Below are 14,451 nucleotides of genomic sequence, written 5' to 3'. Positions count from 1 at the left end.
TAGCTCATATTTTTCCTTATTCCTAAATTTATATACAGATGTATTTGATATATATAAAACTGGACCTATTTCTAAGCCTATCCTATACCATGCTCCATACCACCTTGTTTTAGGAACTATGGACTCAAGAGAATTCAGTAGAAGACAACTGGCTAAGTCAATGGAAATAAAGATAAGATGAAAGATAACTCATTCATGAAGTGGGTTTAAAAGAGCAAGTTAACACATGATATTCATAATTAAATAATATTAGCATTTAAAATAAAAATATATAAGAAAATTAGAAGTAGGGAATGAGAAAAATTCCCCATTATCACCTTCAACCACTTGAATTTCGTTTAAAGTCCCCAGATAGTCAATATACTTATAGATAAATCTTTAAGCTATAAATTAAATCTTTTCATTAGTTTGTATGACAACTTCATAATTCTTTGATTGTTCAATAATAATCTGCATTTCAGCTATAAAAATTTGGTTGGGACACATTGATTTATAATCAAAGCCAAATAGTTCTTTTTTTAATAAATCACAGCTAGAGATAATCGTAATTTGTTAATTCAAAGCAACTGGTACACAGACAGTTAAAGATTAGAAGGTAGTCATTGCAATTAATTTATAACTAATTAACATTGAAAGGGCAAGTTATTACAGTTTCTTCTTACATTTAGAAATAAATAATTTAATTAATGAATAAATACTGTTAACAAATAATCAAAGCCTCTGTAGACAACCAGTAGAGTTGGATAAAAAAGAGAAAGGGCTAAGAAGGAGAAAACAAAGGAAGAAATAAAGATGTGAGTGAGAAAAAAGAGAATAGAAGTCCTTTTTTGTGTATTTCGCTTACTTGGCAGCAGAGGAGTACAGTTAAAGAGACTTAATGGAAAGCAGATGGTTGGGCTGACTTCCGGTTCCCCCCATGAACATGTTGTCCAGCATTGGCTCAACAAGCTATGGGCTGCTCATCAACCAGATAACCAACAACTGAAAAGTGATATCAACAAATAAAAAGAAACATTCAACTGAAAACTCAATAAGAGAAATACTCTTGTGTCAAGAATCCCAAGTTGGTATAGATTACTTGCCAAGAAATCACAAGATACTTAAGGAAATCAGATTGTTATTAGCAGTTATAAGGGATAATGTTTAGTATACCTTTACCCAGTGAGGCCCCTGAGCAACCCTTCCAACCTCCAAAGCCATCTCCTGTCCAGATTAAGTATGGATAACCACCAGGTTATTTCCATTTTATTCAGTTGGGAATCAGAGATGTGAATAAGGAAAGAATGAATAGGTATTTGCCAGCTTTGGGCCTATTTGCCCAAAGATATAGTCCTCACTCTTCCGTTATCTGTTCTGTATCTTATTAGTAAGGCTCTCGCAGGCTACATTTCCAGGTTCACCCTGTCAGCTGGCTTTGGGCGGGTCTCAGCCAACAGGAGGGAGATACCACTAAGAGATGGGGGAGTGAGGGGAAGACAGTTATTTCTCCCCATGCTCCTTCTGGAAGCAGCTATATCTGCTCTGTGCCTGTAATCCCAGCTCCTACTGGATAGGCCATCACTACTCATACCTGGGCTCTAGTAAACTACCTCTTTGCTCCAGGCATAGTAGTAGGTCTCTACTATTGCTAATTTTTGGATTGTTCCAAGACTATCTGCTCTTGACTTTTGCATTACAATCAGAACATGTCCTTAGCTTTGCCACTGTTTAAATGTCCTTTAGTGTGGCATCTGCTCTGAACTCTGACTTTAGATCAAATGTTTCTTCTGAACTGGTCTTAACTGCCTGCCCAATCTGATCTGTCCAAGTGTCTGCATCAGCTCTCACCCAAGATTGCTCAGACCAAGCTCTGGAACCCGCACTGCTCTGATCACACATAGGCTTCTGATTTCTCAGTGTGGTCTGATTCCCATGTCTAGCCCAATTCTACATGATTTCTGATCCAGAGTTTCTGTAGCAGCTCACAATATCGAGCTGATATTCTGAATGTTGGTATTTGCTGTACTGATGCACAAAACCATGCTACCATGATCCCTAAGCTCTCATTTAAGTTTTACCTTGAACAGTTTCCCAGATATACACAACATTAAAATTTAAATATCTATATTACAATAATATTGAAAAGAATACATTTTCTGCATAGCTGGTCATTTCTTTCATGGGTTTTCTTTGGTAATTACCAATAAGTTACAATACAGACGAGGTTCAAGTCCTGTCCGATACTACTCTGCTCAAAGGGAGAAAATTTATGATGGCCTTTCAATAAAAGAACTAATATAATAATCAAGATAACTTGTTTCTATAAATTCTTTCACTCAAAAGAAAAAAATAAACATAATCCCTAAAGTAATAAAATATTAAATAATACATTTAAGACTCTACTAATCAACTTATAAACAAACAGTAAATGTGTAGTGTTAAGGACTATTCTGGGTTTACATTTTCTAAGTGTTTATTTTCATTGAACTTCAGCATCAATACATGTAAGTGTTACTCTATTTCTCAGGTTACTATCACTAGAAATCTGAAGACCTGGTTATTTAACTTGGGATCTGTATATGTAGATTAAATTCCCACCCAGCCCTCTCCCAATTCCCAAATTAATCTTGAATTAGGTAAGAAATTATAAACAAGCTCAGCATTGGCCTTGCTTCCCTAACCATGCTCCACCCCAATTTTTAGATTTGGATTATTTACAAATTTTCCCTCGCTCTCTATTAGGACGGAATATGTGCTTACATTCCCAACCAAAACACACCCAACCTCTCCCTCAGTTCTATTTCTCAGGGTTTCAAGGCTCTGTCCTAGCACCCTGTCCTATATCTTTGACTTTGCTGCCATGAGGAAGGCCCTAAATTGTTTGCCACCCCTCTTCTGGGTTTTCATATAGCCAAGGCTCATCAACTGAAAACAGAATCTTCGATACCAGCTGCCTGACTGGTTCAACCTGCTCCTCTCCTCTGTCTAGATTCCCAGAGTAATGTTTTGACAATTTGGGGTGGTATCCAGGCTTCTCTGAAAGGAAGGCTTGAGCACAGCAGTGGATCTGACTGATGGCTGCAGGGTGTGAGCCTGACCCCAGCCCCAATCCCTCTTCAATGATGGTTCCAGTAGCAGGTTGTAATCCCTCTTTTCCTTCATGAGTTGAGGACTAAACTCATGTCCTGGCTGGTTGGCTCAGTGGTAGAGTGTTGGCCCAGTGTGTGGATGTCCCAGATTCGATTCCCAGCCAGGGCACACAGGAGAAGTGCCTATCTGCTTCTCCACATCTCCCCCTCCCTTTCTGTCTATCTCCCTCTTCCCCTCCTGCAGCCAAGGCTCCATTAGAGCAAAGTTGACCCGGGCGCTGAGGATGGCTCCCATGACCTCTGCCTCAGGCTCTAGAAAGCCTCTGGTTGCAACAGAGCAACACCCCAGATGGCAAAGCATTGCCCCCTAGCAGGCTTGCCAGGTCGGTCCCAGTCAGGCACATGTGGGAGTCTGTCTCTCTGCCTCCTCGCTTCTCACTTCAGAAAAATACAAAAAAGAAAAAAAAAAGAAATGTTCTTCTCCAGCCCCATAAATTTTCATTGGCTTACTTGCAATGATTACTTGGAGTTTTAATGTCTTTGGTTTAGTGGCTGAGCACATCTCTCCTTCTCCCTCTCCCTCTCCCCACCCTCTCTCACACCTGGAAATGCAGAGCAACTACAGAAACCACTAGTAAGGCTCCTGCACTCAGACATTGTCTCAGGGTGTTCTGGAGTTTCTGAGAGATAAAACTGTATGTTAAAACAACAACAACAACAAACAAACAAACAAGAAACCTTGTCACCTTTTATGTTCTTAATTTCTCTTTCATATGCCCTGACACATAAAGTTAATCAATTCCTCCTTAGCTTCTGAAAATATTCTTAAAGGGCCCCTATAACTCTACTCTTAGCGGTTGCAGGGTAAAAGCCACCCTCTACCCCAGCAGGGTCTCTAAACTCAAGAATCTGGTTAAAAACAAGGCAACTAATTCTTACTATTTCCATACTGCCCCTCCAACAGAGCACAAGGTAAATATTGAAACCGATCCCACAAACAGCCCTGAATATCCCCTAGTTTCATAACAACAGTTACAATGAGGATTTATAAACTGCATCATTAGTCTTTATTTTGCTTTAATTTAATGGCACTGGATTCTCCCACATCTGGAAAGTGGAGGTGGGTGTACATCAGCAGCAACAACAACAAAAAGGACCAATATTTTAAAATCTTGTAGGAATTAAACCATATTTGTGATTATTTTTTAATGTCATAGAATATTTCTGGAATTTTTTCAGCCTGTTGGTCTTTTTTTCACTGAACAGACATTAATATTTACTAATATTGAAAGTAACTAAAGCTTTGTATGTAAAAGTCATAAAAATTGTAATAGTAATAATAATAAAAATAATAATTTATATGACCCTTACTGTCATATAAGTAAGTAGGATGGCTGCTTATTTTAAGTTTAAAAGAAACAGAGTAACAGAAAGTTTAAAAATCTTGACCAGATACAGTAGTAAGTGCATAAGAGAAATGTAAACCTAACCCATCATTTTTACCTGTGAAGATGCATTTAACTCAATATGCTGCACTTATGTATACCTTTGCCCTCCCGAGGAACACAGGAACAGTCAGAATGCCTTTCAGATGTTTATGAACTGGCACTGACAGTAAGTGTGGCTTCGTGTTCTATTTGGGGCACATGATTTTATTAATCTGAACATTATTTGAATAAGAACTTGCTAATAATTTGAGCCAGGTATAACTTAAAAATCTTCACATACTCTTACGCAGAGAGAGCACCATTAACTTTGACCTTCAACTTTTAGACTTTTCAACTTCATGATTACATAAATGATTTTCTCTCAGAGTTATAACAGCATTCATACTTGCTTCTCTTTTCATTTGGTTCTTCGGCACTTTTGGAAATGCAGTAAGATAGCTTGTAGTATGATTAATGAATTAATAGGCACAGCATTTCTCTACTCATCTTCCTACAATTCTTAAAGACATCAAATCCTTTCTTACTTTCTCCTTTATCCCTCTCTTCACTTGCTTTTATTTTCTTCCAATGAAACTTGTTTTTTTCCTCTCATCTTTGAATTTCCTTCCCTCTCTACTGTCATCTGAGTTACATAAAGCTGTCTAAGTTTGGATCTTCTGATGACTTCTAACCATGGATATTTTGATCATTTCATACTTCCATTTATTTGGATTATAGAGACACACTGGAGTTTACTTTGCAAAATAGTTTCATCAATCTGAACAGATAACATGTGATTCCATTATAGCTTTGCCATGTGTTTATAAAGAAAGGACATCTTACATTAAATATATGTTCACAGGCAATAACAAAGGCACTAATTCTAAGGGTATTGCAGAAAGCATAGCGATCACTGCTTTGGATATCCTTAGTTGTGACCTCTGTGATGCATTTCATAGAATTATAAACTAACCTTGCCCAAGGGTCAGTTCCAACACATTCATGGCAACATGTCTAGGTATAAAATATGTTTACCTGTGTATAACTAATGATCCTAGTCAAGCTGGTTAATATTGCTTGTTCTGTGTATTAACTGATCCCTTTTCCTTGACCTTAAGGCTCTATAAGATCCTTCTCTTAAAATTCCTAAGTCTTGTGTTGTTGGCATCCATAACCCAACATAACAATTTAAAATGGTCAAAAAAAATTTCTAGCCATTTTATAAACCTAAATTTTATCTTTTTACCCTTCAAAGAAATTTTTCATAAAGAGTTCAAATAAATTTAAAAACTCATTGAAACTATTCAATTATATACTCTTATAGATTATAAGCAGCCATCTCTTTTATAAGCAACATAATTACAAGTAAATTAAAAATTACAAATAAAGTAAATTACTTTATGACTCCAAACTTTAGGCCACAATCCATTAAAAACAGATTACACACACATTACATTAGATGTGAGAAAAAAATATGCCACATACTTTGAACTATCAAAATAAAAAAGAAATAACAATTTCAAATAATTTATGTTTGCATAAAATTTTTATCAACTTAACCTAAAATATTTTCTTGAAAATCATCAGAGACAAAAATTCTCACAGTTAATTTTTACATATATATACATCATACTTTATCTTACTTATTTCATTACTTCATTCTACCTCAAGAACATCTTTGAAAGTATTTCCCAAGAGTGAGAGATTAAAAGAGACTCTATTTTTTAATTGTAAAAACATCACTTTTTTAGTTTTAAGATCATTAATGATTACATGTGAAAATATTGTAAGCGTTTATTTTATAAAAATAAAATCAAGTGACTAAAAATTAATGTGAAGCAAAATGAAATTTCATCATTACAAATTTCATCATTAGAAAACTACTATTCTTAGGAGAGCAGATCTTAAGAAAATATCATCAAGGATGGTACACTAGTCTCCATAATTGGGAGACTCATTTAATCACTGTAGCATTGTCTCTGAAATTTTTGAATGCTTAAGGATTGAGTTACTATGAAAGGCAGCTTTTATCATATTCTGTTAATAAAATCTGATTCTACCTAATCCACACTCCCATCTATCAGATCTCCCTTCTGCAATGAAGAATGAAAGGATAAGAATTATGTCAGTTTGATTCTGGCATCTCGGAGCTGGGCAACACACAGTGAAGCAGAGGACATGAAGCTGGAACAAAGCAGAAATATGCTCCAGCAAGAATCACCTGGGGTATGGAGAAGGACACAAAACAAACAAAAAGAGTCTCAAATAGAAGACTAAGAACCAATTCAAAGAAAGTAATTTGAAGGTATTTTGTAAAAAGAAAATGGGACCGTTTAGCACAGTTGCTCAAAGAATTTGAAGAGATTTTGATGGTTGGGGAAAAGATAACATTGCTGAAATAACATTTAAGAGGGACAATAAGAAACACCCATCAGGAGGCCTATAAAACACACCTGGGCAGTAACACCCCATTTGCGCAGCTTAGCCCTGACCCCACAGAGAGAAAAGAGAAAAGCAAAGATGTAAGAAAGTCATTGAAGAGATGATATTAAATGGCTGAAAAATATTTTTTTAAAAAAGAAGAAAGTTATGCTTCTGAGGAGATTCTTAAACTATGTCTGAATTTAAAATATTGAGATCCATCTAATTGTGGTAGTCATCTTAGAATCAACCTGAAATGATGTCCATATAGGGATACCTAACATTTCTCATCGAATTTGTGCAAGGTTTTAGAAAGTCACCAATGGCCTGCTTAAAGCTTTATAACCAAAATGTTTCGTGCTCCACTCTACTAATGGCAGGCATCCCCTCCCACATTTTCTGCCACCTAGTTTGCATCAGGAGAGGCTAATAATGAGACACAAGGGAGCTAACTATTTAACAATAAACAAATGGAAGTGTTTCATGAATAGCTGTTTGTTGCACTAAATCACCATCTTTCATAGAAGATTCTGAAAATTTTAGAGGGGAAGTAATAACTTTGTGACTTGGTAATTTCATAAAGGTCCTTTGTGTGTTCTATTAGATTTTTTTGTATAATAGAGACAGAGACAGAGAGAGGGACAGACAGAGAGGAGAAGCATCAATTTTTTGTTCCTGCTCCTTAGTTGCTTCAGTTGTTCATTGATTGCTTTCTCATATGTGCCTTGACCGGGGAGCTGCAGCAGAGCAAGTGACCCCTTGCTCAAGTCAGCAACCTTGGGCTTCAAGCCAGCGACCTTTGGGCTCAAGCCAGCGACCATGGGGTCATCATGTCTGTGATCCCACACTCAAGTCAGCAACCCCACACTCAAATTGGTGAGCCTATGCTTAAGTTGGATGAGCCTGCACTCAAGCCAGCAACTTCGGGGTTTTGAACCTGGGTCCTCTGCATCCCAGTCCAGTGCTCTATCCACTGCGCCACCGCCTGGTCCAGCCTATTGGGTTTTAAGTCAGTTTTCACCACTGAGCACCCGATTACCATGATCTGTTTGTGGAAGGAAAGTTAAAGAAGCCTATGCCTTACCGCCTCCACTTCTGCAGGGTCGTACCAGACATTGATGTATGGATGCTGTAAGGCGTCATCCACTGATATCCTTTTGGCTGGGTCAATCACGAGCATCTTTGACAGCAAGTCCCTGGCTTGGCTGGCTGAAACAATAAATGAGAAAAAGAATTAGTTAAATTTTGATTTTGGCAAGAAATTTTGTTGGAGGGAAAGGAAATTAAGAAAACAAAGATCAATTAGCATATTCCTCCCAAACATCAGGTAACTTCACCAGTGATTAGGGAAATGCACAATGAAACAATGAAATATTCTTATCCATAAGATTTTCAAAAATTAAAAATGGTGTAATATCCACAAACACCAGGTAACTTCATTTACGTTGTTGGTTATGTATATTTTTTTAGAGGGCAAATTTGGCAGTATCTATTAAATTTTAAAAGTCACCTATGACTCAGCAGTTCCACCTTTAGGTATACAGCCGAGAGAAATAACTGCACACATTCGAGTAACATATACAGAAGAGAGGCTCACTGCAGCATTGATTATGGAATAAAAAAGTTTAAAATAGTCTAAATTACCTCTGATACAATCATACCATGGATTTTATTTGGCAATTTAAAATAATGAGGTACATGTATATATACACACATGGACATGTTAAGTGAAAAAAAAAAAAAACAGTTGCAGAATGATCCATAGATCATGATGCCATTTGTATAAATCTGTTGCTTCTCAACAAGACAAGAAACACTTCCCTCTATTTCTGTATATAAATGCACAGAAAAGGCTATAAAGATAATCAACAAACTGAAAATACCTTTGAGAAGGGGGAGAATATGTACATAGATTTCTTACATAAATAAAAATAAATGTAAGGGGATAGTTTTTTTAAAAGGAAGTAGAAAAAGGAATACAACATAATCAACAAAATGCTAAAGAAATGTTTACCTGAAACCTATATACCCTTATTGATCAATGTCACCTGTTAATTATAACTTTCTAAATAAGATTTTTCAAAAAGGAAATAGACAGAGTGCGTGTAGACTGCTTTTAAAGTTCTTCGAGCCTGACCTGTGGTGGTGCAGTGGATAAAGCGTCGACCTGGAAATGCTGAGGTTGCCGGTTCGAAACCCTGGGCTTGCCTGGTCAAGGCACATATGGGAGTTGATGCTTCTAGCTCCTCCCCCCTTCTCTCTCTCTCTGTCTCTCCCTCTCCTCTCCAAAATAAATAAATAATAATAAAAAAATTAAAAAAACAAACAAACAAACAAAAAACCCTGAGGTCCCTGGCTTGAGCAAGGGGTCATTCAGTCTGCTATAGCCCCCGGTCAAGGCATATATGAGAAAGCAATTAATGAACAACTAAGGTGCCACAACAAAGAATTGATGCTTCTCATCTCTTTCCCTTCCTGTCTGTCTGTCCCTATCTTTCTCTCTCTGTAACAAAAAAAAAAAAAAAAAATTAAAAAAAAAAAAAAAGTTCTTTGAAGCTGAGGAAAGGGCTAAAGCAGTTTAGGGAGGCAAGAAGGTCAGGGGTGACATTTTTGAGGATGAGGGTGATGAAGATGACTTCAACAGATGAAGAAGCTGAAAGGATAGAGAGGGAGAAGATTCGAGAGAAAGAGTCCACAGGACCGAGTAAGTGAATTGCTGTGGGGGAGCTGGTTCAGTTTACAAAAGACTAAACGTTCTCTTGGCTCCCTGCACGCCAGGTACAGTGTGAGGTGCCAGGAATACAGAACAAATTCCATGGTGTATTTACTTAATAACATTGCTAAAGGACACTCAATTTGGGGAGGTAAAATTTCAAAAGATTGTATTCTTTTTTTAAAAATAATGTATAGATGCATTTTAAATAATAATAATTACATTTGTTATTATGTTTCTATTTAACAGTCATTGAGTGTTTATGGTGAGCCAGGCACGGTTGTAAGTGCTTGATAAATTATTTAGTCAATTAAACCTCCTAGTGACCCTATAAGATGGACATTTTGTTAAAGGAGGCATGGGAAGATTGAATAACTTAAAATCACACAGATTTCAAGGGACAGGGCTTGAGCCCAGGCAGAAGAAAATATAAATTTGTTTTAAAATTACATGCTCATTAATGTCCTAAGTTAAAATTAGTTAGAATTTTATTTATATTATAGTTTACACATTGCCGAATTTATTCGTTGTCTCTCTTTCTATGACTGAGGCATTATTATCCTAATATTGTGGGTGAAGAAACTACGATTTGTTACTAAAGTTCACGACTATAAACATAATAATAGAAAGAATTACTTATTCATGAAAGTGTTCATATTGTATATAAAATGTATAGGTAAAATTTCATTTGTCACTCTAAATAACAAAAAGAGGTGGTTGAGCACTTCTGAAAATACAAATAAAACTCGGACACCTGCTTCTTCAAGGTTTTACAACAAAAAACTTGTCTTGAAAATATTTCCCAGGTAATGAAAACAATTGGAACAATTATTTTGATATATATAACTTTGGTCCTTTAGAAAACACAATTTTAAGATTCTAAATAAGCCACATGAAATAATTTACCTGGACTACTCTTTCACACTTTAGTATTATCTTTCCTTCTGAATAACCAGATAATTCTAAAAATCCGTTTCCACTGCCCTTTGTAGAAAGATCTTTTAACCTCTCCTGAACCAGAGTCTCCCACTGAGTCAATTAGAAACATTTGGAGGAGTCCTGGAACTACCTGCCTCTAATCAATCTCCTACTTACACAGTTCTAATTGTACTCATGATTGTAATTGTATTATATTACACTTTAGATCCCTTTATACTAACTACCGTCACAATGAAAACCTCACTATTATAAAGATTTCTTAGCCTAGTAAATAACTTATTTCAAATATATTCAATACAACAAAATCCTAGTGAGTGAAATTAAAAAAAAAAAATAACATTCCTCTTCTTAAATCGAGCTAGTTTAAGTTAGAGAGGTGTGTGTCTCTTGCTTGTTCAGGCCATGACCACCCTCATAATGGTTTGCAAGTTGTTCCTGATGGGCTTACCTTTGAGTTTATTGTGCTCAGAATCCGCTGGGAAGAGGGAATCTGGAAAGAGCTTGGGGAAGGTGAGTCCTGCATACTTAGGCCGATTCTCCACATAGTTCCTAACTGTGGGTTGCAATTTCTTCATGAATTCCGGACATGGTGTTCCTAGTTGTTCAATTACTTTGTTCCACTGGTCAATATCTGAGAATTAAATAGTTAAGGGCAAACAGAAGTACAGCTCTTGCTTTTCACTAGTTGGGAGACCACTTCTCAGAATCCTGAGCACTCATCAACAAAACTGGAGTTTTAATAAGCACAAGGAACAAAAATATAAAATCAGAATTGTAAGGCAATGAATCCTCTTCAAATTTCAAATTCACTTTTGGAACAAATACACTATTGGAGAACTAGCATTACTTAACAAAATTAGATCTTGTGAGATAGTCTGAATTGTAGATGAAAATGTATTTCATAACACAAGAGGAGTTTCTTATATTAAGATAACCATGTGATATAAAAAACATAACAACATATTTATTATGAAATTACCTCAATCATTTCTTTTCTAAAAATGACAAATATTGAATATGTTATATAAGGTTCATTTACATTTTCTTAAATTCCTCTTAAGATTTTCTTTTCTCTACCAAATAGGAAAGTCCATCATCTGTTAATATTTTCTAATCATATGCATTTCTTATGAGATTAATATAATTTTTGATAAGAAAATTTATTAGTTTTTCACCAAAGACTTAAAATTTTTCTATTTATCAAAATAATCACAATTTTATACCTATTTTATACCTGTCTGTATCCCTGAATTAGAAAGACATGAGGGTAAACATCAAATGATCAATTTAAAACAACAGATTTCTATCCAAGTGTGATTCAAAAGTACATTACATATGTGGAATTTGCAGGAAAAATATTAACTTTTACCTCTTGATTTGAGCTAGCTCTGTGACAGATATACCCGCTGACTGAGATTCTCTTTTGCATTTAGTACTGACATTTGTTACATCAGAGTCTTGTGAATGATAAATATCTCCAATGAAAACTCCGAAGAACCAACTGAAAGAAACTGATTTCAAGGAATTTCCCTTGCCATGTATCAGTGAATGATAAAAGCCTTAGAAATTCTTCTTAAATTCATTCTTCTTAAATACATTGTTTATTCTTCTACAACTCTATCCTTTAGTAATAAGTTAATGACTTCATTTCTGCTAATGTAATTTGCAACAGTTCAAGGAACTTACCATAATATCACCTAAATAAGGTTTATAAACTCCTTATTCCCAGCTATTCAACACAGTTGGACTAAAAATGATTTGCAGTCCCGACAAAAGTAAAAATTAACTATATTTAACTAAAATAAATATATAATGCAAACTAAGTAGATAAGATATTGCTCAGAGAAATAATAAAGTTAATTTGCAAATCTTCTTCTTCCTTTATAATCTGGCTGAATAAAATTTAAATTATTACATATCATCTTAGTTACTGGGATGTAAACAATGTGTGATTGTGTAATATCAAGAAATGAAGTGAAAGTGATAAAAACTGAAGAATATTTATGAGACTATCATAGTAAGTTAGAATAATTAGAAATAAAGAAACTATAATTTACAATTGATAAAAGTTACCCTAATATAAAAACTTATGTTAGCACTATAGTATAGGTAAGTTTTAACTACTTAAATGTATTTAAATAAAACTTCAAGGGCTTGCATTGTAAATAATGAGAAGTGGTCTATTCCCTAATAGAGTTAGGTTATCATGTCCTATCAAGCCATCATTTAACCATTGGTCTCACTTCTTTGGAATATTACAGGCATCGTCAAAGAAAATAGAGGCAAAGAACCTGTCATATTTACTTAAAGGAGTCATTTAAAAAGTTGTCAAAATACTCCTAACACACTACTATATTCTAATTAACATTTAGCTAGAGGTATAGCCTTATTCAACAAAAAAAAACTAATTGCTTTTAAAGTAGTGTTCCCAAACAATTCCATGTTGTTTTTAGAGTCAAGTTTAAGGAGAGTCAAATATTGTTGAATTTGTTAAAGAAGAACAGTTAAAATGTTTCCTTTTATAATTAAAGTTTATAGAAGTCCTCAGTGAACTTCCCTATCTTAGATTGCTTTTTAGATAAAACATAATTGTGGTCCTTAATGAAATAGTTTACAAAAGGTAGGGAGGCACAAAGCTTGATTTTTGTCAATGAAACAGCTGAATGTGAATACTTCAAATATGTGGTACCCTGACCGGGTGGTGGCACAGTGGATAGAGCATCAGACTGGGATGTGGAGGACCCAGGTTCAAGACCTTGAGGTTGCCAGCTTGAGCACACGCTCATCTGGTTTGGGTTTGTTGTTGTTGTTGTTGTTGTTTTTGTTTTTTTGCTTGAGCACAGGCTCATCTGGTTTGGGTTTTTTTTTTAATTTATTCATTTTAGAGAGGAGAGGGAGAGACAGAGAGAGAGAGAGAGAGAGAGAGAGAGAGAGAGAAGAGAGACAGAGAGAGAGAAGGGGAGGAGGAGCTGGAAGCATCAACTCCCATATGTGCCTTGACCAGGCAAGCCCAGGGTTTCAAACCGGCGACCTCAGCATTTCCAGGTCGACGCTTTATCCACTGTGCCACCACAGGTCAGGCAGGCTCATCTGGTTTGAGCAAGGCTCTCCAGTTTGGATCCAAGGTCTCTGGCTCTAGCAAGGGGTCATTCGGTCAGCTGTAGCCCCTGGTCAAGGCACATATGAGAAAGCAATCAATGAACAACTAAGGAACCGCAACAAAGAACTGATGTTTCTCATCTCTCTCCCTTCCTGTCTGTCTGTCCCTATCTGTCCCTCTCTCTGACTCTCCCCGTCTCTGCCACAAAAATTAATTAATTAATTAATTAAAAATTAAAAACTGGTATAATCACCTTTAAAAATCTGTGACTTTATTTTAATCAATCCATTTCAAGTTCTTTATTCCCATAAACATGAAGTTATATTTAAATGTTAAGTGTTTCTTTTATAGATGTTCATAAGATCACAACAATATGAACAACTATGTACAACTATACTTAGTTAACCATATAATTTTCCTTTATAATCATAATTAACCAAAAAGAAGCCAAAACTGGTAGTCATATCTCCTGACTCTATGTACAGTGCTTATTCCAAGGATTTCAGGAAGTAAAAGAGCAAGTTTGAAATTGATCTGGTAAAAATTGCTTTAATATGATCATAAAATTGATGTTATAAAATTTGCCACAGGCAATTCTTTTAAAGAATGTCTAAAACTGCCTCCTTAGTTTATCAACTTATTTACCTAAAACAATAAATTCTTTGAATATTTTAAATAGAAAATAAGTTGATACAATTTAAATATATTTAATCATGAGAGTTCCACAATGATTATATTTTTTAAAATATATGAATTATTAACTAGATTCTTATGCTTATGTAT

At 35.3% G+C, this 14,451-nt stretch overlaps 1 protein-coding gene across 6 annotated transcripts in view; it reads right to left on the bottom strand.

Annotated features, from left to right (window-relative positions):
• MAPK10 (mitogen-activated protein kinase 10) overlaps positions 1-14,451 on the bottom strand; it is a 343,572-nt gene that overhangs the window by 40,697 nt on the left and 288,424 nt on the right. For all 6 annotated transcript variants that reach the window (XM_066280170.1, XM_066280166.1, XM_066280168.1 and 3 more), the window contains 2 exons: positions 11,017-11,199; positions 8,001-8,125 (listed from right to left, as the gene is read on the bottom strand). In XM_066280170.1, the coding sequence (XP_066136267.1) occupies positions 8,001-8,125; positions 11,017-11,199 (308 nt within the window). The remainder of the gene's footprint in view (positions 1-8,000; positions 8,126-11,016; positions 11,200-14,451) is intronic.

The sequence above is a fragment of the Saccopteryx bilineata genome, chromosome 5 (genome assembly GCF_036850765.1).
Source record: "Saccopteryx bilineata isolate mSacBil1 chromosome 5, mSacBil1_pri_phased_curated, whole genome shotgun sequence".
NCBI classification, from domain to species: domain Eukaryota; kingdom Metazoa; phylum Chordata; class Mammalia; order Chiroptera; family Emballonuridae; genus Saccopteryx; species Saccopteryx bilineata.
This window is presented reverse-complemented; position numbering and strand designations above follow the sequence as displayed.